This window comes from Talpa occidentalis, unplaced genomic scaffold (assembly GCF_014898055.3).
Source record: "Talpa occidentalis isolate TD23 unplaced genomic scaffold, MPIMG_talOcc4v2.1 talOcc4.9, whole genome shotgun sequence".
In the NCBI taxonomy this organism is placed as follows: Eukaryota; Metazoa; Chordata; class Mammalia; order Eulipotyphla; family Talpidae; genus Talpa; species Talpa occidentalis.
Window position 1 is genome coordinate 69395119 of NW_023605305.1, and position 22297 is coordinate 69417415.

At 40.1% G+C, this 22297-nt stretch overlaps 1 protein-coding gene across 2 annotated transcripts in view; it reads right to left on the minus strand.

The window, feature by feature from the left end:
• The window catches only part of UIMC1 (ubiquitin interaction motif containing 1), a 113335-nt gene that overhangs the window by 74340 nt on the left and 16698 nt on the right, over positions 1–22297 (minus strand). For both annotated transcript variants that reach the window (XM_037501275.2, XM_037501276.2), the window contains exon 3: positions 2243–2327. In XM_037501275.2, coding sequence (XP_037357172.1) covers positions 2243–2327 — 85 coding nt within the window. The remainder of the gene's footprint in view (positions 1–2242; positions 2328–22297) is intronic.

Here is a 22297-nt window from a genome sequence, read left to right on the forward strand (position 1 = left end):
ACTTAAAGATGAAGAATAACCAAACAGACAACTATCAGTAGTATTCCAATGATAATAAAATTTAACGATCATTTAAAGAATTTTATATCTTAAAGTAACTACTACCAATAATTTTCAAGACTGATAGTAACTTGAATATATCCAATAGATCTAATCATACTGACAGCTGTCTCTAGATATAATGCAATGAATCAATAACAAAAGAGCTATTCATGGATAATTTTAGAAAGTTGAGAATTATACTTTAAATCAAATTCAGATTAAGAGACACCGACTTGTCTAAACTGTTGCAACAATTTCAACTAGTTACCGTACTTTCTGAAAAGTTCACTGAAATATATGAACATTGCACTTCACATTAAAATGCAAAAATATATTTATTATTAAATATATTTAATAACTTTGTGATTAGCAATGTCAGAAGAGAAGGCAAAACTTCCAAGAAAGGATTTCTGTGATATTTTGATTTATAATAATAAATATATATATTTGGTGTTTGTGCCTGTTCCCGTTAAAGAATTCCTAAATTTCCTAAATGAACAGTGACAAAGGCATATTTTGCTTTTCATAATAAGCCCCCTTCAATCACATTGGAGTTTATGTTAATGACTTCCTTTTAGACCACCCCAAAGGATGGAGACTGGCTGACAAAGGAAACCAACCACATAACTGAAGGGTTAGAACTTTCAGCCACACCTCACACCCTGCCTTCTGAGATGGGAAAGGAACTCACTTGAAGGTAAAGCAAGATTTAATCAATGATTTAATCAATAGAGCTACATAATGAAGCCTCCATAAAATCCCTGAACTACAAGATTTGGCGAGCTTCTGGACTAGTGAACACATCAAGATTACTGGGAGAACACCTGGAGAGTGGATGGACGCTCCCCACTTCTCCCCCCATGCCTTGCCCTAAGCATCTCTTCTATGCGGTTATTCCTGAGTTATATCTTTTGTAATAAAGCAGTCATCTAGTATGTAAATCATATCCCTGAGTTCTGTGAGCAATTCTAGCAAATTAATCAAACTAAAGGAGGGAGTAGTGGGAACCTCTGATTTACAGGCAGTTGATCAGAAGCACACAAGTAACAATCCAGACTTGCAACTGACATCTAAACTGAGGGTAATTCTATAGGACTAAGCCCTTATCCTATGGAATTGGATACTGTGTCCAGGTGGAAAGTGTCAAAATTGAATTTAATTACACAACAATCAGTCAGTGTCTGCTGGAGAACTGGAGAGTTGCTTGGTGTGGGGGGGAAAAAACCTATACATTTGTAGTTTTACAAGCCTTTCAACCACACTGAGGTTTGTCTACTTTTAGAACAACCCTTACAATTTTTTTAAAGATTTATTTATTTATGCATACAAGAACTGGGGTACAGGCCACAGGTGGGGGGGGTGGGGGGGAGGATTCACCAGAGAGAGTAGGGAGCAGAACAGGCAGATCTACTGAAACACACTGCTGAGGAGAGCAGCGGGGGAGCTAGGAGAGGTCTGCTGCACCATGTGGGCAGCTCCCTGGCCAAGGACTGAACTCGTGCTGCAATGGCTGCGGACAGCTTCATAGGTTGCATCCTAACCCATTGCACCACCATGGGGGCCCACCCCTTACAACTTTAATGACAAAAATATTAACAGATACTATTTTTTAAGCTGCTAGTAAGAAACTACTTAAGTGTTATTATCGTCATTTTACTGATGATGAAACAGAGGTAGGCTGAAAGCAATGACTTAAGAGCCACACAATAAGAACTGAAATAAGGACTCAAATTTAGTTAAGCTCATAATGAAATGCATACATTGTACAAAGAAGAAAAATGATGTAAGAATTATATAAAATAATATTAAAAATATATATATTAAAAAAAATAAATTTAGTTAAGCTACCTTCAAGCTCCATGATGCAGCAGTCAGCACATCTGCTTTACACACAAAAGGTCCTGAGTTTGGTTCCCAGTGGAACCACAAAAAATAGCTTATATTTACATCCAAATAAATTCAAGCACACCTAGACTTGGAGGCAATATTTTTAATTTCAACACTCTACCTCTAATAAGTCAACTGTATAAAATATAGATAAATTCCAAGTGACTCATAAAAAATTTAATGAAACGCACGATAAACAGAAAATACGTATGTAACCTTATTCACAGAAACTTCTTCCTAATGAAGAAACTAGTGTCAATTCTATGACTCTTAGAATTTCCAAACCATTTTCAACACAAAAATGAAAACATACGTGCAATTTTTCTTTTAGCCAAACACTTTGCTCTATTTGACTGTTTCATCTTCATTTTCTGCAATCCATTCTCCTCCTTTGGTTCCTGTTATAAAATAAGAAATATGATCAGAGAATTACCATTAAAGGTAACAGTCTTTCTGTCCCCACTACAGCTAATAGAGGTGAGCCTCTAAAGTATCAATGATTGTTGTAAATGTTTACATAAAACTGTAGAAAAAGATCTGTTTCAGTAAAAAAGGAAAACAGAAGTGAGATGAATAAACTTGCTACAATTTATGATATATGGACATTACCTGTTACATATACATTCATATAAAAATTGACCCATCTGCAAAACAACAGTAAACATTCACCCAAATTCAGAATAAACTTGATTTAAGGTTTAAAAGTCAATACAAATGCTTATACTCAGTGCATATTTATTTTAAAATCAGTACTTAACAACAGAACAATTGAAAGAAAGTGTGCAACATAGGAAACAAGACTTAATTTTCGGGCCTCCCCGGTGGCGCAGCGGTTGAGCGCTGGGTTGCAAAGCTGCCGGCGACCTCTGCGGCGCCGGTTCGATCCCTGGCTGCTCCCCGGCCACCGAAGGAGGGTCCCACATGGCGCGCAGACCTCTCCTGCCGCCCGCTGCTCCCCTCAGCAGTGTACTTCGGTCTCTCTGCCTGCTCTGCTCCCCGCTCTGGCTCTGGTGAATTCTCTCACCCTCCCGCGCTTCTGACTGTACCCAGTGCATGTATAAACAAAACGAACGAACAAACAAACAAATAAAAAAAAAAAAAAAGTTTCTAAATTAAAAAAAAAAAAAAAAAGACTTAATTTTCCTCATATATAGAGCCCTTACAAATCAACAAAAAAAAACAATATAACCTCCTCCTATCAGTAAAACACATGACGAAACAATTCACAGAAAAACATGTACAAGGGACTCATAAGCATATGGATCAAAGATGAATTTTGAAATATATTCCAGCTCATTTTAACTAATATATTAAACACCACAATCTTATTGAACTGCTTTAAAATTCTTCCTGTTCTTCTTGAGAGCTTGTTTGGAGGTTCTAGCAGGGGAGCGCAGCTACTCGTATACCCTCGACCGAAGACCGGTCCGTCTCTATTCGGGGAAGGCCGTCCTCTTCCACCGAGCGCGCAGCTTCGGGAGGGACGCACATGGAGCGCTGAGGGAGGAAGGGGACACCCGCCTAGCCAGCCAGATCAGCCGAATCAACCCTGGCGATCAATGGGGTGACAGATGTCGCAGTCAGATCGCCCTCACATCCCCTGTTCTTCTTAATGACAATACTTAATAATACATATTACATATTTGGAAGTTGCCAAAAGACTACATCATAAAAGAGCTCATCACAAAATACCTGTATGTGTGATGATTGTTAGCTAAACTTATTTTGGTGGTTATTTCACAATATATACAAATATCAAATTATTACGGGCACATTAAGGAGAGATTGCAGGTTAAGTTCCAAACCACCACAATAAACTGAGTCACACACAAATGTTTCTGGTTTCCCAGTGCGTATAAAAGTTATGCATATGCTATACTGATGTCTGTTAAGTGTGCAATAACATTACTTCTAAAATATAAATATATACTTTAAAGAGACTTTATTGCTAAAAAATAAATGAGCAAATACTGGTGGGAAAATGATGCCAAAAGATTTGCTCAATGTAGCATTGACACAAATGTTCAATTTGTAAAATTATATTTAATTAAATTTTATGACCTCTAACAGTGAAGATGTATGCTCATATTTGTCATTTAATTTCATTTCTCTAGTAATCCATTTTTACCGTACCTTTGAATTATCAGTTGGAAAGGTTATGGTTTTTCCTTTTAAATAAACTGTTACAAGTTTTTAACTTTTATTGGCATAAATGTTGATGTTTAAAAGATATTTTGCATTGATATACAAGAAGCAAGAAGAACACCAAACTTCCACGACAAAAGGAAAAATACAGCAAGACACATAAGTAAAGCTCCCAAGAATCCAGGACAAGAAAAAAATAATGAAGCTGACAAGAGGAAAGAAACAGATAACATTCAAAGGAAAACCAATCAGGCTGACATCAGACTTCTCCGAAGAAACACTACGGGCAAGGAGAGAGTGGAGGGACATAGTCAACAGACTCCAAGAAAACAGATGCCAACCAAGAATACTCTATCCCGTAAAGCTCTCCTTCCTCTATGAAGAAAGAATAAGGACCTTCCCAGACAAACAGAAACTCTGGAATTTCATTACGACTAAACCCCCACTCCAAAAAATACTACAAGGAATCCTAAAGCCAGAACCTCAGAGGGACGAATAACAACGAAAGAAGGCCAAAAATAAAAAAGTTATTAAAAGAATAAATAAATAAAATCAAAGGAAAGACAAACACAATGGCAAATACAGATGCTAACATAACAATATTTAAATGTAAATGGACTAAACTCTTCAATAAAAAGACACAGAGTCGCAGGCTGGATTAAGAAACAAAACCCAACCTTTTGCTGTCTCCAGGAAACACATTTAGCTACAAAAGATAAAAATAGACTCAAAGTTAAAGGATGGAAAACAATCCTACAAGCAAATGGACCAATAAAGAAAGCAGGAACAGCTATGCTTATATCAGATAAAACAGATTTTAAACTCAAAAAGATAAAAAGAGACCCCAGCAGTCACTACATTATGATCAAGGGGACAATACTTCAAAGAAGAAATAACACTCATTAACATATATTCACCAAACGAAGGAGCACCAAAATATATCAGACAACTATTGTCATCTCTGAAAACAGACATCAGAGAAAACACATACGTAGTGGGAGATTTCAGCACACCACTATCAACAATGGATAGATCAACAAGACAAAAAATAAGTAAAGACACTAAAGCTCTAAATAAGGATCTAGAGTGCTTGGGCTTAACAGACATCTATAGAACACTAAACCCAAAAAAACGGATTACACATTTTTCTCAAGCGCACATGGATCATTCTGCAGGATCGATCACATACTGGGACACAAGACAAACATCAACAGATACACCAAGATCGAAATCATACCAACCATCTCTTCTGACCACGAAGGCATCAAACTAGAAATAAACCATAAAAAGAAGGCAAGGAACTCTCCTACCTCATGGAGATTGAAAACCACACTACTGGAAGACTACTGGACTAATGAGGAGATCAAAGAAGAAATTAAAAAATTCTTTGAGCTGAATGACAAGGAGGACACCAATTTCCTAAATGGGATGCAGCAAAAGCAGTAATAAGAGGAAAATATATAGCAATAGAAGCTCACATCAAGAAACAAGAAAGAACTCAAAGAAACAACCTAATCTCGAAGCTCAAAGATCTAGAAAAAGAACAACAAAAAAACCCCAAAACCAGTAGAAGAAAAGAAATAATAAAAACCAAAGCAGAAATAAATGAAATTGAAACTAAAAAAACAATCCAAAAGATCAATGAAACCAAGAGCTGGTTCTTCGAAAAAAAATCAATAAAATAGACAAACCACTAGCCAGGCTCACAAAGGAAAAAAGGGAGAAAGCACAAATAAACAGGATCATAAATGAAAGAGGAGAAATCACAACGGACACAGAAGAAATCAAAAGAATAACCAGTAACTACTATGAACAGTTATATGGAAACAAGTTCAACAATCTAGAGGAGATGGACAAATTCCTACAACTCTACAATCACCCAAAGCTAGATAAAGAAAAAATAGAACACCTAAACAGACCAATCACAAGCAGTGAAATTGAAATGGTAATCAAAAACCTCCCCAAAAACAAAAGCCCAGGACCTGATGGATTTACAAATGAATTCTACCAAACATTCAGAGACGAATTAGTGCCTATCCTTCACAAACTCTTCCAAAAAACTGAGAAGGAAGGGACAATACCAAACACGTTCTATGAAGCCAACATTACACTAATACCAAAACCGAATAAGGACAACACAAAAAAGGAAAACTACTGGCCAATCTCCCTAATGAACACTGATGCAAAAATCCTCAATAAAATTTTAGCTACCAGAATCCAACAATGTATCCATAAGATAATTCACCACGACCAAGTAGGATTCATTCCAGGGACACAAGGATGCTTCAACATCCGAAAATCAATCAACGTTATCCAACACATCAACAAAAAGAAATATAAAAACCATATGATGGTATCAACAGATGCTGAGAAAGCTTTCGACAGAGTGCAACACCCAATCATGATAAAAGCCCTTGAAATTCTTGGGATACAAGGAACATACCTCAACATCATAAAGGCCATATATGACAAGCCAACAGCCAGTATCATTCTCAATGGTGAAAAGCTGAAAGCAATTCCATTAAGATCTGGAACAAGACAAGGATGTCCACTCTCACCACTGCTTTTCAATATAATACTGAAAGTCCTAGCCAGAGCAATAAGACAAGAAAAAGACATCCAAGGAATCCAAATAGGAAAAGAAGAAGTCAAACTATCACTATTTGCAGATGATATGATAATAAACATAGAGAACCCCAAAAACTCCACAGAAAAACTAATTCAACTCATCAATCAGTTCAGTATGTGGCAGGATACAAAATCAACACGCAAAAGTCAGTAGCCTTCCCATACACAAACAATAAATCTGAAGAAGAAGAAATTAAAAAAAAAATCCCTTTTATTATCGAAACAAAAAAAATAAGATAGTTGGGAATAAACCTAACAAAAGAAGTAAAGGATCTATACAAAGAAAACTATAAAACACTGTTAAAAGAAATAGAAAAAGACATTAAGAATTGGAAAGACATCCCCTGCTCATGGATTGGAAGAATAAACATTATTAAAATGGCCATTCTACCAAAAGCAATATACAGATTCAATGCTATTCCAATAAAAATTTCAATGTCATTCTTCAAAGAGATAGAACAATTATTGATGAAATTCATATGGAGCCACCAAAAACCCCGAATAGCCAAACCCCTACTGAAAAAAAAAGGGAATGGAGGCATCACACCCCAGAGTTCAAACTATACTACAAAGCCATAATCATCAAAACTGCATGGTACTGGAACAAGAACAGACACACAGTCCAATGGAATCGAATAGAAAATCCAGAAATAAACTCACAGATTTATGGTCAACTAATCTTTGACAAAGGAGCAAAGAATATGCACTGGAGCAAAGAAAGTTTGTTCAATAAATGGTGCTGGGAAAACTGGGTCGCTACATGCAAAAGAATGAAGCTTGACCACTACCTCACACCATACACAAAAATCAACTCAAAATGGATTAAAGAACTAGACACAAGACCTGAAACCATGAAATACATAGAAGGAAATATAGGCGAAAGACTACATGATATGCACATCAAAGACATCTTTACAGACATATCATCCAAAGCAGTGATAGTGAAGGCAAAGATCAACAGCTGGGACTACATCAAATTAAAGAGCTTCTGCACATCAAAAGAGACAATAACCAAAACAAAGAGAAACCCCACTGACTGGGAGAAAATTTTTGCACACAACACTAATGATAAAGGACTGATCACAAAAATCTGCAAAGAGCTGATGAGACTCAACAACAACAAAGAAAATAATCCTGTCAAAAAATGGACAGAAGAGCTAAAAAGAAACTTCTCTGAAGAGGAAATGCAAATGGCCAACAGGCATATGAAAAAATGTTCGACATCACTTGTAATCAGGGAAATACAAATCAAAACTACCATGAGATACCATCTTACACCAGTGAGAATGGCACATATTTAAAAAACTAGCAACAACAAATGTTGGCGAGGGTGCGGAGAAAAAGGAACTCTCCTGCACTGTTGGTGGGAGTGAAAACTGGTCCAACCACTATGGAGAGCTGTGTGGAGATTTCTGGACCTACTAAACACAGAGCTTCCATATGATCCAGCAATTCCACTCCTAGGTATTTATCCAAAGGACACAGAAACATCCATTCCAAAGAACACCTGCACCCCTATGTTTATAGCAGCACCATTTACAATAGCTAAGCTTTGGAAACAGCCCAAATGCCCAAAAATAGATGACTCGATCAAGAAGATATGGTACATATATACCGTGGAATATTACTCAGCATTCAAAAAAGATAAACACATGCAATTTGCAGCAGCATGGATGGCGCTGGAAGGGATCATGCTCAGCGAAATAAGCCAAAAAGAAAAAGAAAAATACCAGATGGTCTCACTCATAGCAGGAATCTAGAAAACTTCAATAAGGGACCAGGAAAATGAATAACTATAAGAAAGTGAAAATCAAAGTCAATAAAAAGCTATGAACCAGAGACACTCTGTGGGGGATAGGGAGCGGGGAGGGGAGAGATTGGGGTCAAAGTAAGGTGGTTGCAATTGTATGGGGAATATAAAAATAAAATTTATTTTTAAAAAACTTAAAAAATAAAAGATATTTTGAGGGAGAAAATCCCTTTATTTTGTTCAAACATAATTAAACATTATTAATTTTACTTGTACAGTTTGTTCTTTTTTTGTATCAAAAAGGGCAGGTTTCTAAAAAGGGAGTGAATAAGGTCATTGCATAGACACAAGTAGGCAGAAAGAGTTGCCCCCAAAAGGGACAGGTTTATTAAATAAAAGAGAGACCCACACAATCACAGGCAGGCAAGAAAGCTGCTGCCCTGCAAAGGGAGAAAGTTGGTGGCGAGGAGCACCTGCAGAGGTGCAGATGGGCAGAAGGGCTGCTGCTGTACTTGTACAGTTTTACCAGCTATATTATACAGTAAATATGGAAAAAGCTTTAGTAAAAAATAAATTGTCTTTCCAGACTTATGATTGTAGCACATTTTCAGTTATTTTGTGTAACTGACAGTAGGAAAAAAGTTATATTTAAAAAATTGCTTTCATGGGGTCTCCCTGGTGGCTCAAGGGGTTAAGATGCAGCACTATGAAGCTATCTGCAGCCACTACAGCACAAGTTCGATCCCCAGCTAGGGAAGTGATCTACATGGTGCACCAGACCTCTCCTGACTCACCCGCTGCTCCTGTCAGCAGTGTATTTCAGTAGATGTGCCCTTCTGCTCCCCACTCAGTCTCTGGTAAATCTTCTCAACCCCCCACACCCCAGCATCTATGGCCTGCACCCCAGTTCTTGTATGCATAAATAATCTTTTTTAAAAAATCGCTTTCAGGGCCTCCCTGGTGGCCTAGGGGTTAAGTCTCAGAGCTATCACCTCTAGGGCCTGAGTTTGATCCCCAGCCAGGGAGCTAACCTACATATGGGGCAGCAGACCTCTCCTGTCTCACCTGCTGCTCTCCTTAGCAGTGTATTTCAGTGAATCCACCTGTTCTGCTCCCCACTTTGTCTTTGATGAATCCTCTCACCCCCTGCACCTCTGGCCTACATTCTAGTTCTTCTGTGGAAAAAAAAAAATGACTTTCAGGCAGTTTTGTTCTTTAAGACTGCCCACCTGTGTCTATGCAAACATCTCTCATCCTTTCCTCAATAAAATTGCTGTATGCTAATGAAAAAAAAATCACTTTCATAAACCTTTTCCCAAATACTATGGGTTTTATGCAGTTTTTATCAAATCTTGGATTTTACCAAGTGTTTTTTTCCTCATATGGATTTTTTAGACACTGGTTTATCATATTTGAATTTTCCAAGTTTTGCAGTCTGTCATATAAGATACAGAAATGAGAATGAAATTTCCTTCTAATATAGTCATGTCTTTAAATAGGTTAGTTTCCTCATGTGGTACTTACATTTATTATAATAAGCATCAATGATTGACTTTTTCCAATTCAAAATACTACTTAAAAAATGCTACTTAAAATACTACTTAAAAAATACTACTTAAATGACTTCCTTGGGGCCTCCCTGGTGGCACAAGGGATTTAGTCTTAGCACTCTGAAGCTATCTGCAGCCACTGCAGCATGAGTTCAATCCCTGTCCAGGGAGCTAACCCACTTGGTGCAGCAGACCTGTCCTGTCACGCCAGCTGCTCTCCTCAGCAGTGTATTTCAGTAGATCTCCCTGTTCTGCTCCCCACTCTGCTCTGGTGAATCCTCTCATCCACCCCCTGCACCTCTGGCCTGTACCCCAGCCCTTGTATACATAAATAAAAGAAATCTTAAAAAAAAAGACTTCCTTAATAAAGGTGACTTAAAAAAACTTATAAAGTTGAGACATTTCTCAAACTTTTATCATTTAGTTTTGAATTTTATATAGGAGCTTAGATAGTTGATTTCAACAGGGTTAATAACCCTGAGGCCAGATTCATTTTTAGGTTTTCTGCAGGAGTCTTAGGATTTTATTGAATTTCCAGGCACCAGACTAAATTATTTAAAAAAAAAAAGAAACCAACCCCACAAGTTTTGTACTTTGTAGATTGTCACTTCATTTTTAATTAGTTTTGTTGTTATACCAAAAGGCATACTGTGTATTGTTACAGAGAAGCAGGATAATATAACACAGTATAGACTGGGAGATTAAAATGAACTTTAGTATAAGGGGGACTCAGTACTTAAAATATCAGTAACATTGTATCTGTTACCAAATTCTTTAGAATATTTGGGGACAATACTTCTATTTTATATGATTTCTTTAAGATTAGTAATAATATTATAATCATATAAAATAGAAGTATTGTCCCCAAATATTCTAAAGATTTCAAAAAGGATAACAAGGAAATATTATAAACAACTTTGTATCAAGAAATTCAACAATGTAGCTAAAATTTCAAATTCCTTGAAAGACAAAAATCAAAATTCATCAAGACAACTATTTTTTTTATTTTCTTATTAATTTTATTTTTTGTTCATTTTTAAACAATATTTAAAACATCATTGTTCATTTTTAAACAATATTTGCTTCCCCACCCCCTCAGGTGTAATCTCCAGAGTTTCCTTCACCAATGCACCCGTGCATCATCAACTCAGTCCCCTGTGCTCCTCCCTCCCTCCCTCTGATCCCTCTCTCTCCTCCTCCCCTGCAGGATGTCTCTGATTTATAATTATCTGTTTTTGCTTTGTTGTGTTTTGTACTGTTTGTTTTTTTTTACACTGATGCCTTGATTCCCCTATATTCCTGCTATAAGTGAAACCATCAAATATTTTTCTTTTTCCTTCTGGCTTATTGCACTGAGCATAATTTCTTCTAGCTCCATCCATGTTGCTGCGAATGACATGAGTTTATCTTTTTTGAATGCTGAATAATATTCCATGGTGTATACGTACCACATCTTCTTGATCCAGTCATCTATTTTTGGGCATTTGGGTTGTTTCCAGGTTTTGCCTATTGTAAATAGTGCTGCAATAAGCATAGGGGTACAGGTGTTCTTTTGAATCAATGTTTTTGTGTCTTTTGGGTAGATCCCTAGGAGTGGAATTGCCGGGTCATACAGTAGCTCCATTTTTAGTAGACTGAGGAACCTCCAGACAGCTTTCCATAGTGGTTGGACTAGTTTGCACTCCCACCAGCAATGTAGGAGAGTTTCTTTTTCATCACATCCTCGCCAACATTTGTTGTTGCTTGTTTTTTGATATGTGCCATTCTTACTGGTATAAGGTGGTATCTCAGTGTGGTTTTGATTTGCATTTCCCTGATGATAAGGGATGTTGAACATTTTTTCATATGCCTGTTGGCCATTTGCATTTCCTCTTTGGAGAAATGTCTTTTAAGTTCTTCTGCCCATTTCTTGACTGGATTGTTTATTTTGTTTTTGTTGAGTCGTGTAAGTTCTTTGTACATCTAAGAAAGATAACTTTAATAGCCTTATGTGTGTGTGTGTATATGTGTGTGTGTGTATATATATATTTAAAGATTTATTTATACAAAAGCCAGGGTACAGGCCAGAAGCGCGGGAGGGTGAGAGGATTCACCAGAGACAGAACGGGGAACAGAACAGACAGACTGACAAAATACACTGCTGAGGGGAGCAGCGGGCGAGAGAGGAGAGGTCTGCTCACCATGTGTGTTGCTCCAAGGCCAGCGGGGATCAAATCAGCACTGCAGAGGCTGCGGACAGCTTCACAGCGCTGAGCTCAACCACATGCGCCACCGGGGAGGCCCACCTTATGTATATATTAATGATATTGAAACTGTAGCTAAAATCCTTCCCACAAATAAAAGTTCAAGCCCATACAGCTTTACTGGTATATTCTATAAAATATTAAAGTTAGAAAAAATCCAATCTAGGGGACTCCCTGGTGGCGCAAATGGTTAAGACACAGCACATGAAGCTACCCGTGGCCACTGCAGCACAAATTCGATCCCCGACCAGGGAGGTGACACACATGGCGTAGCAGACCTGTCCTGACTCACTCACTGCTCCCCTCAGCAGTATATTTCAGTCAATCCACCTGTTCTGTTCCCCACTCTGTCTCTGGTGAATCCTCTCATCCCCACCCCCCACCTCTGGCCTGTACCCCAGTTCTTGTATACATAAGTAAATTAATCTTTATTAAAAAAATAATCTAATCTACCAAAACGCTCAAAAAAAAAAACCTGAAGATACACTATTTCCCAACATATTCTAAAAAGCCAAAATTACTCTGACATCTAAATCAGACAACAGTATTATAAGAAAACTAGAGACCAGAAACCCTCAAGAACATAGCTGCAAAAATCCTAAAAAGAAAAATTTAAGCAAATCAACAGTATTATATATAAAAGGCTTATAATGTGTCATGAGTAAGTGGAGTTTATCCAGGAATATTAGATAAGATCAATGTAATTCACTGCATTAACAGGTAAAAAAAGTCATCACAATGCATGAAGAAAAAAGCATTTGACAAAATCTAATATCCATTCTTGATCAAAATTCAGCAAACTAGGAAGAGAAGAAAAATTCTTCAACCCCTTTGAAGGCATCTACATAAGAAACACCATAGTTAACATCATAATCATTAAAGTCTAAATCTTCCCCCCTACGATCAAGTCAAAAATGTCTTTCTCTCACATTTCTTTTCAGCACTATACAGGCAGTTCCCATCAGGGAAATCCAACTGCAAGAAGAAATAAACAGTGAATCCTGTCTACTCAACTGACACATATCCCCTCCACCCTCCTACTGCCCTAATCAACTTTCAAGGTAGGAGCGCAGACCTGGGTGGGAGTGCCTGGTCAGGGAGCAGGAGTTAGACTGAGGCAGGTGGCAGAATGGGAAGCAGCCTGCAGTGGCCAGGGCCCCTGTGGCTGCCAAGTCACCACTCTAAGACCAGCGCCACCTCTAGCTCACAGACTCCAGCAGGAAATGGGGGATAAGTAAGGAGGTCTCTGTACTAGGGCTGGTACAAAGCAGACTTTTTGACAAGTAGGTGGTAGAGCGCCAAGGAAGTTGTGGCTACAAAACCTGTTCACAAGAGTGCACCCTCTAGGAAGTGGGGGAAGAAACCTCACCCTTACAGGCTAGGGTACTGTGGCACACCTGTGAAATTAGGTTAACATAAGTACAATGAACTGATTCACACAGTTCCCTTCTAGCATCTGATGGAGAAATTGCTCAGGACTTCAAAACAGATCTGAGAATGCTAAAACTTATTTTTCAAATAAATTAATAGTAATAATGTTCCAGATTCCCCCTTCTCCAAAGTAACCTACCAAATCATACCAAATAGGAACATTCGGAGACCATGGGAAATCTGTGAATTTAGCAAGACTGCAGCATTCAAGAAAAATATGCAAAAATCAACTGTATATGTATATACTAGCAACAAACAGCAACTGGAATTTTAAAATACCCTTTATAACAGCATCAAAAATTAAATACCTAGTTTAAATCTAACAAGATGGGAATGATTTGACTACTGAAAACTACAAAATAGTACAGAGACATTAAAGAAGATTTGAGAGAAATGGAGAACTATACCTTCTTCATTGGTCAGTAGTCTCCATATTAAGATGTCAGTTCTCCCCAAATTAATCTACAAATTCAATATCACACTAATAAAATCCCAACAGTTTCTGTAGAACTGACAAGCTAAATTTAAAATAATAGAGAAAAAGGGGGCAGGGAGTCATAATAGTCCCCAAAAGTGTGCCTGGCACAGAATCTACCAGAACTTCTACTTTAAAACAGCTTGTTCCTGACCGCCGGCGAGGGTCCCACATGGTGCACAGACCTCTCCTGCAGCACCCGCTGCTCCCCTTCAGCAGTGTATTTCGTCAGTCTACCTATTCTGTTCCCCACTCTGGCTCTGGTGAATTCTCTCATCCTCCCGCACTTCTGACTGTACCCAGTGCTTATATAAATAAATAAATCTTTAAAAATAAATAAATAAATGAACACTGTTAAATTTATAAAAAATGATAAAAAAAAATAGCTTGTTCCTAGCAAGGGTTTTTTTTTACACCCCCCCCCCCCCGTTAGTCATACGTCTTAAGCCAGTTCAGGAAACTATTCTCTAAAAGATGTGTTGGGGGTGGGAGTGGGAGTCATGGCAGGCAGGAATACATTTTTCTCTTTCCAGAAAAGCAGACTTTTATCAAACTGAAATACTTCAAAGTCACAGCTGAGGATCTTGAAAATGGAAAACTGAACATTGAAAGAAATAAGAATAAATACATTCAAATAATCATCTGGTCCCATGGACTGTTTTGGTACTGACAGAATCTACTGGTTATTTATTTTTTTTTAAGATTTTATTTATTTATTTATACAAGCACTGGGTACAGTCAGAAGCACAGGAGGGTGAGAGAATTCACCCGAGTCAGAGGGGAGAACAGAGCAGACAGAATGACGAAGTACACTGATGAGGGAGCAGCGGGCGGCAGGAGAAGTCTGCGCGCCATGTGGGACCCTCGCCTGGTGGCCGGGGATCGAACCGGTGCTGCAGAGGCTACAGGCAGCTTTGCAACCCAGCGCTCAACCACTGCACCACTGGAGAGGCCCAAAATCTACTGGTTATTGACCCTTAAGGGCATTTTATTTCAGGCAGTGAGGCAAATATTCCAGCTAGTATCAAAGACGGGATTTTTTTTCAATATAGTACACTTTTTTTGTCTCATATAAATGTGTTTAAAATAAGTAATTACCTTATAGATCAATGGCTTAACAGTAAATTCTTACTTTTACTCATATACTATATTAAGAAGTATTCTTCATCTAGAAACATTGGATAAACTTCAAAATATTAGCTAGCAATTTATATCCATGTACATTTTTATCATAAAGCAAAAGTTTTTGAAAATAAAAATAATAACAGTTACCATGTATTGCATGTTTACTAGTGCCAGGTACTTAATCTGCATTATCTGATACAATTCCTCTCAAAATTCCTGTGAGAAGAGTTATCCCTGGCCCCATTTCACAGGTATGTAAAGCTTAAGCAGTGTAAGGTCAACAATCAAATAGGCTCTGTCCAACTATAAAACTCCAGGTGTTGCTTTTTTTCTTTGAATTTGTTATTGTTTTATTTTGTTTGTTTTAACATGGAAGGATTTAAGAGAAAACAACTAATAGAGTTCTTATCCACATAGGATAGTTTACTGCCTGCCAAGTGAAACTATATCCTGAACATTTAGAACAAATAATAATAAACTTACTGAAGTATAAATCTAAGAAATTTATTAATATTCCTAATCCTCACAACAATCCTATAGAGTAAATATTACTAGTTTTTTAGATGTGAATAAAAGTTCAGAAAGGTTCCAGAGCTAGTAACTAGTAATTCAAACACAACAGTAAGATTTGCACAAGTTCATGTTTAATCTCTTAGAGACTTGATGACAGTGCAATTGTGAGCATGGATCAGTCCAAGTAACTACTCAACAAACACAAGCTATGATGACCTTCCAATAATCAGGTTTGTACCACTGTAGTGGCAGGATGGGCACAGGGCAGGTTCTCTATGACCCAAGAAGACAGGACAAAGGTGGAGTCCTGGAGACCTCAGTGGATTTTTGCAGGCTTTTATTGGGTTTACCAGGTACATGGTAGGCAAGGGTGCCTACATGGTAGGCAAAGCTGGCAAGTTCCCAGCCCCCAGCAAGTCTTCACTCTCTCTGGGCTCTCTGGCGTTCTCTTGCGGCCTCTGCTTCTCTAGCTTGTTCTTCTGGAGGTTCTCTCTTTCGTTCTGCTGTTCCAATCTCATTCTGCAGACTTTCCTGTGACACCGCCCTTATAAGCCCAGTCTTAGCCCAGGTGAATCCCATCCACATATGCCCACACCCTACTCCAGAAGCCCGCCATCAGGCATGCATTCAGGACCTCAGGAGGGAGGGTAGAAAAGCCTGATACTTTACCTTACCCTACAATCCACCCCCTCAGGGTTTTCTGCCATACAGTCTATATCAGTCTATATACAAGTTATATACACGTTTCTTTTGGCAGTATGAACACTGTGCCCACAAAAGTAAACGGTACACATCACAATATAATGATATAACAAAATACAACAGAACACAAATTAGTCCAGACAGGGCACCAACCTAGTGACAAAAGATAAGATTACTGGCACTAGGAGATGATCTACCATACCTGCTGCCACAGGCACTGCTCATACAAGGGAGGGGAACTACTCGTGGTATCTGCCATCACACGCCAGGAGCCATCAGGCTTCTCCGGCTGTGGTGTAGGCCACAAGCCACACACCATATCCACCCCCAGGATGCATTCACTCTTGGATTGGCGATTCTTTACTCTTGTGGGTAATCGCCCAATCCTCAGGGTTTGTCTGCAGTCATTCCAACACTTGGCTTTCATAGCCACCAATGCAACATGCAGATCCCTGCACTCAGGCCAACCCATTGCACATGCACATGGGTCGGGGATCCGTGGATACAAGCTCCACATGCGGCCTCCACCACAAGCCATGTTCCCCACCTGTCCCCCAAGGACAGGTTCCTCAACAGTCACCTTCACTCAACAATGAACAGGGCATCACCCACAGATGATTTTAAGAGACTCACTGGCCTTCTTTAACAAACTTAGGCTGCTTAACAGCAGCTCAGGGCTTCCCAATCTCAGCACTAGCTTTCGCCTTTCTAAGTTGGCTTTTTTGATACATCTCATCTGCCTGGCTGCAGAGAACTTGGCGAGGGCTTACTCCCTCAGCTTCTTGGGCTCTTCTCATGCCTGCCCTTCCTTTACTCTGGCCACTGCCTCTCTGGGCTGTGGCCCGAGGATTGCCAGGCAGTGCACAGGCTGCTTTTGGCCACCAAGACCTACTGGCCATGCCTTGATTTTTATCTCCTGGGGTTTACAAATGATACCATCCACACCCAGGGTCCCCAAAATGTAACATCAACCTGCCAAGTTTCCTCCTCCTTCTGGCAGGATTGTCAGTCCAAGTCCATAGGTTTTTTCCTTGTGTCAGCACTGGGTAAGCAATGAATCATGGTCCTCTTTCTCCTACAATTCTGCTGCCTCAGGGGTCGTGGGGCTGGTCCTCTTGGGCTGATCCCTCCTCCATGCGAGGTCTCATCCTACAGCTCCCAGACCTTGTCTGCCTCCTGTGCTCCTGCAGTGTCTGTAGTGCTTCCCACAGCTCCCGGACTCTGGTCACCACTGGTACTGCCATGGTGCCTCCAGCTTTGTCACAGGCTCTCGGTCTGCTATTCCTCAGTCCCTCCAGAGGTCTTTAGAAGGCTCCACACCCGTCTGCTTTGGATTATCCTGCCGACTATGCCAATTGTAGTGGCAGGATGGGCACAGTGCAGGCTCTCTATGACCTGAGCAGATGGGGCAAAGGAGGAGTCCTGGAGCCCTCGGTGGATTTTTGCAGGCATTTGTTGGGATTACCAGGTACACGGCAGGCAGGGGTACCGGGGACCAGGAGGCTGGCAGGCTCCCAGCCCCCAGCAAGTCTTCACTCTCTCTGGGCTCTCCGGCATTCTCTTGTGGCCTCTGCTTCTCTAGCTTGTTCTTCTGGATGTTCTCTGTTCCGCTCTCGTTCTGCTGGCATCCCTGTGATGCTGCCCTTATAAGCCCAGTCTTAGCCCAGGTGAATCCCATCTACATATGCCCACATCCTACTCCAGGTGCCCACCATGAGGCATGCATTCAGGACCGCAGGGTTCTATCATCAATCCTAATGGCAGGAGGGCAGAAAAACCTGATACTTTACCTTACCCTACAGCCATTAATCTTCACATTTAGAAAAAAAAAGTAAAACACTTCCTGACTTCTTTTGCAGCAAGACACTAAATCATTTTGTTAAATATTCAAATAAATAAAATAGTACCAAGAAGTAAAACCTAACATGTGTATTTGGAGAGTGCTTACTAACACAAAGCAAGCTAACAGATATTAGAAGATACAAAATTCCAGGCCTCCAGGAAATCATAGACTAGTAATGAAGGGAAAAAAAAAAACAAAAACAGGCAATTTCAAAACCTAAGTAAGCTTTGGCTCTCTGAAAGCACAAGACAGAGTCCTCCAACAGTCCTGAAAAATCTACAAGGACCCCCAAAGAAACTGACATCTAAGGTGAAGAAGTATTTGGAGTTAGCATTACAGGCAGAATATCAAATAACCCATTTAGTATTCAACACACAAGACCAAAAATAAAATGTTATAAGATGACTCTACCAACCATTTCTTCATGTTCTACAACAACAACAAAAAAATCTCATTTTAAAAAATCAAGTCATTAAAAGAACATAAAGTATATATAAAAAATTAGTTGGTAGGGCCTCCCCGGTGGCGCAGCAGTTGAGCGCTGCATTGCGAAGCTGCCCACAGCCTCAGCAGTGCTGGTTCGATCCCCGGCCACCGGGCGAGGGTCCCACATGGCGCACAGACCTCTCCTGCTGCCAGCTGCTCCCCTCAGCAGTGTACCTCGTCAGTCTGCCTCTTCTGCTCTCTGCTCTGGCTCTGGTGAATTCCCTCACCCTCCTGCACTTCTGACTGTACCCAGTGCTTGTATAAAATAAACAAATAAATCTTTAAAAAAATTAGTTGGTAGTCCAGTTTCATAAGCAAGCTCTAGTAAACCTTAAAAAAACAGGTAATACTTTTATAATTTAAACTGTGGTAGGATACCGGGCCTCCCTAGTAGCACAGTGGTTAAAGTCTCAGTGCAAACAAGCTATCACCAACCACTGAAGTTTGAGTTCAATTCCTGGCCAGGGATCTGACCCACATGATGCAGCAGACCTCTCCCTGTCTCACCCACTGCTCCCCTCAGCTGTGTTATTTCAGTAGATCCGCCTTTTCAGCCCCCCATTCTGTGTCTGGTGCATCCACTCCCACCACCCCCACCCCAGCACCTCGGGCCTACACCACAGTTCTTGTATGTATAAGTAATGAAAATAAATCTTATAAAAAATAACCTGTGGCTTAAAAAGCATACACGGATCACAGCTGCCCAGGTCCCCATGCCTGCTACCTAGGCTTGCAGGGAGACCATCATTGAGGTGAATGTCCCTCACTGAGTAATCAGAAACCAGGTGCCCGGACACAGGAGCAGGGTGCAAAAGGCGCCATTTCTGCGGACACTGAACTGGGCTACAGCCGGCGTCCTGGACCTGAGGGTTTTGGAACTGAGACCCAGGGCATGAAATTCGGGGCATGGGATCCCCACGATGGTGGGGCACAAGGCAGACACAGCACCCCCACGCCGTTGAGGCGCTCCATGCCACTCCCACTCTGTTCCCCCGACCCACGGGGTAAAAAAAACAGTTCCCGAAGGACATTAGGAAAGATCTCTGGTGTCACCTAGCGACCAGAAAAAAAATCACCAATACCCTATAGTTGGAAACCAGGGATCCCAAAAACACCCTCAGGCGCTGAGAGAGGGTGGCCACGCAAACAGGGGTAAGGAGGGAAATAAAGCCTGGAGCAAGACCCCATCCTGGAACTGAGAGCTAGGCACAGGATCCGGAGCATGGGACGCGCCATAGCAGCAGGCACTGCACAGGGTGACAGCCAGCATTTTGGATCTGATAGCCCTGGAAGTGAGACCTAGAGTGCAGAATTCAGGGCGCGGGATCCATACAGCTGTGGGCACAACACCGGGTAAACACGAGGCAGACACAGCACCCAGCTTGAATAAGAGCCCCTGTGTTGAAGTGCTCGCCTCCACCCCCCACCTCCGCTACTCAGAGAACCACGGGGAAAAAAAGCTCAAGTCAGCAAGTACTGGTCTCTGGCGCCACCTCGTGACCAGAACTAAATCACCAACTAGCTGATTCCCTGTTGGAACTGAGTAAAGACAGAGGGAGGGAACTGTAAGGGACAGAGCCCAGCAACACAGCATCAACACCTTGGTGGTTTTGGCCTACCAGTGTTGGTCTCAGTCTGGTAAACAGTTTCCGACACCCCTAGAGGAGCACTCCAAAGAGATGCCCGCCAACACCATTGGCACAACGTCCCAACGCGTAGATCTAATTAGAAAGCAAACAACAGGCAGAAGAAAAAATATAAATAACCAAGCAAGCCAGCAGGAGGACACACCACAAAAAGAAATACAGTCACCAGAGCTCAACAATGACATGGAAGAACTTCTTGGCCTATCAGATAGAGAATTAATAAGCATCCTGATTAAAAAACAGAAAGAAAATGAAAAGCAAAAAAATGATTTGAGACAAATAATCACTGAACTGAAGAATGAAATTGAGACCTTAAGAAAGGAAAGAAAAGAAACGCAGGAGATAAAAAGATTACTAGAGGAGATAAAGAACTCTGGGAAAAGCAATGAAAACAGAATCAATGAAATGGAAGAATGGATCAGTATTATCGAAGATACAGAAATAAAAAGAGCCAAAGGAGAAAAGGAGAGAGAAGTGCAAATGAAGCAGTATGAGGAGACTCTTAGACAATTATCAGACTCCATGAAGAGAGGAAATGTAAGAGTTATAGGCATTCCAGAAAGTGAGGAGAGAGACAAAGGAACTGAGAAATTATTCAAGGAGATAATTGAAGAAAACTTCCCAAGCATGAAAAAGGAGATGAATATAGGCATACAAGAAGTGAGAAAAACTCCCAATTACCATAATGAAAAGAAAACTACAGCAAGACACCTAATAGCAAAGCTTGCAGGAGTCCAAGACAAGGGAAAAATAATGAAACTGGCAAGGGGGAAGAAACAGATAACTTATAAGGGAAAACCAATCAGGTTAACGTCTGACTTCTCCAAAGAAACATTACGGGCAAGAAGAGAATGGAGTAACATATTCAGCAAACTTCAAGAAAGCAAATGCCAACCAAGAATACTTTACCCTGCAAAGCTCTCCTTCCTCTACAAAGAAAAAGTAATGGACCTTCTCAGACAAACAGAAACTCCAGAAATTCATTACAACTAAACCCCCACTCCAAAAAATTCTCTAAGAAGTTCTAAACCCAGGGCCTCCCCTGGTGGCGCAGCAGTTGAGCGCTGGGCAGTGAAGCTGCCCTTAGCCTCTGCACCACCAGTTCGATCCCCGGCCCCCGGTGAGGGTCCCACATGGTGAGACAGACCTCTCCTGCTGTGCCTACTGCTCCCCTCATCAGTGTATTTCGTCACTCTGGCTGTTCTGTTCCCCACTCTGGCTCTGGTGAATTCTCTCACTCTCCTGCGCTTCTGATTGTACCCAGTGCTTGTATAAATAAATAAAATAAATCTAAAAAAAAAAAAAAGTCCTAAAGTCAAAACCAACAGAGGAATGACCAAGAAGAACAGAATAAAGCAAGGAATAAAATCACAGAAAAGACAAAATGGCAAACACAGATGCCAACACATCAACTCTAAATGTAAATGGATTACACTCATCAATAAAAAGATAGAGACTAGCTGGCTGGATTAAAAAACAAAATCCAACCTTCTGCTGTCTCCAGGAAACACATTTAATCACAAAAGATAAACACAGAGTGAAAGTAAAAGGTTGGAAAACAATCCTACAAGCAAATGGACCAAAAAAGAAGGCAGGAACAGCCATACTTATATCAGATGAAATAGACTTCAAATTAAAAAAAGTAAAAAGAGACATGGACGAACACTACATTATGATCAAGGGGACAATATATCAGGAAGACATAACACTCATCAACATATACTCACCAAATGAAGGGGCACCAAAATATATTAGACAATTATTATCAGCTCTGAAATCAGACATTAAAGAAAATACATATATAGTGGGAGACTTCAACACCCCACTCTCA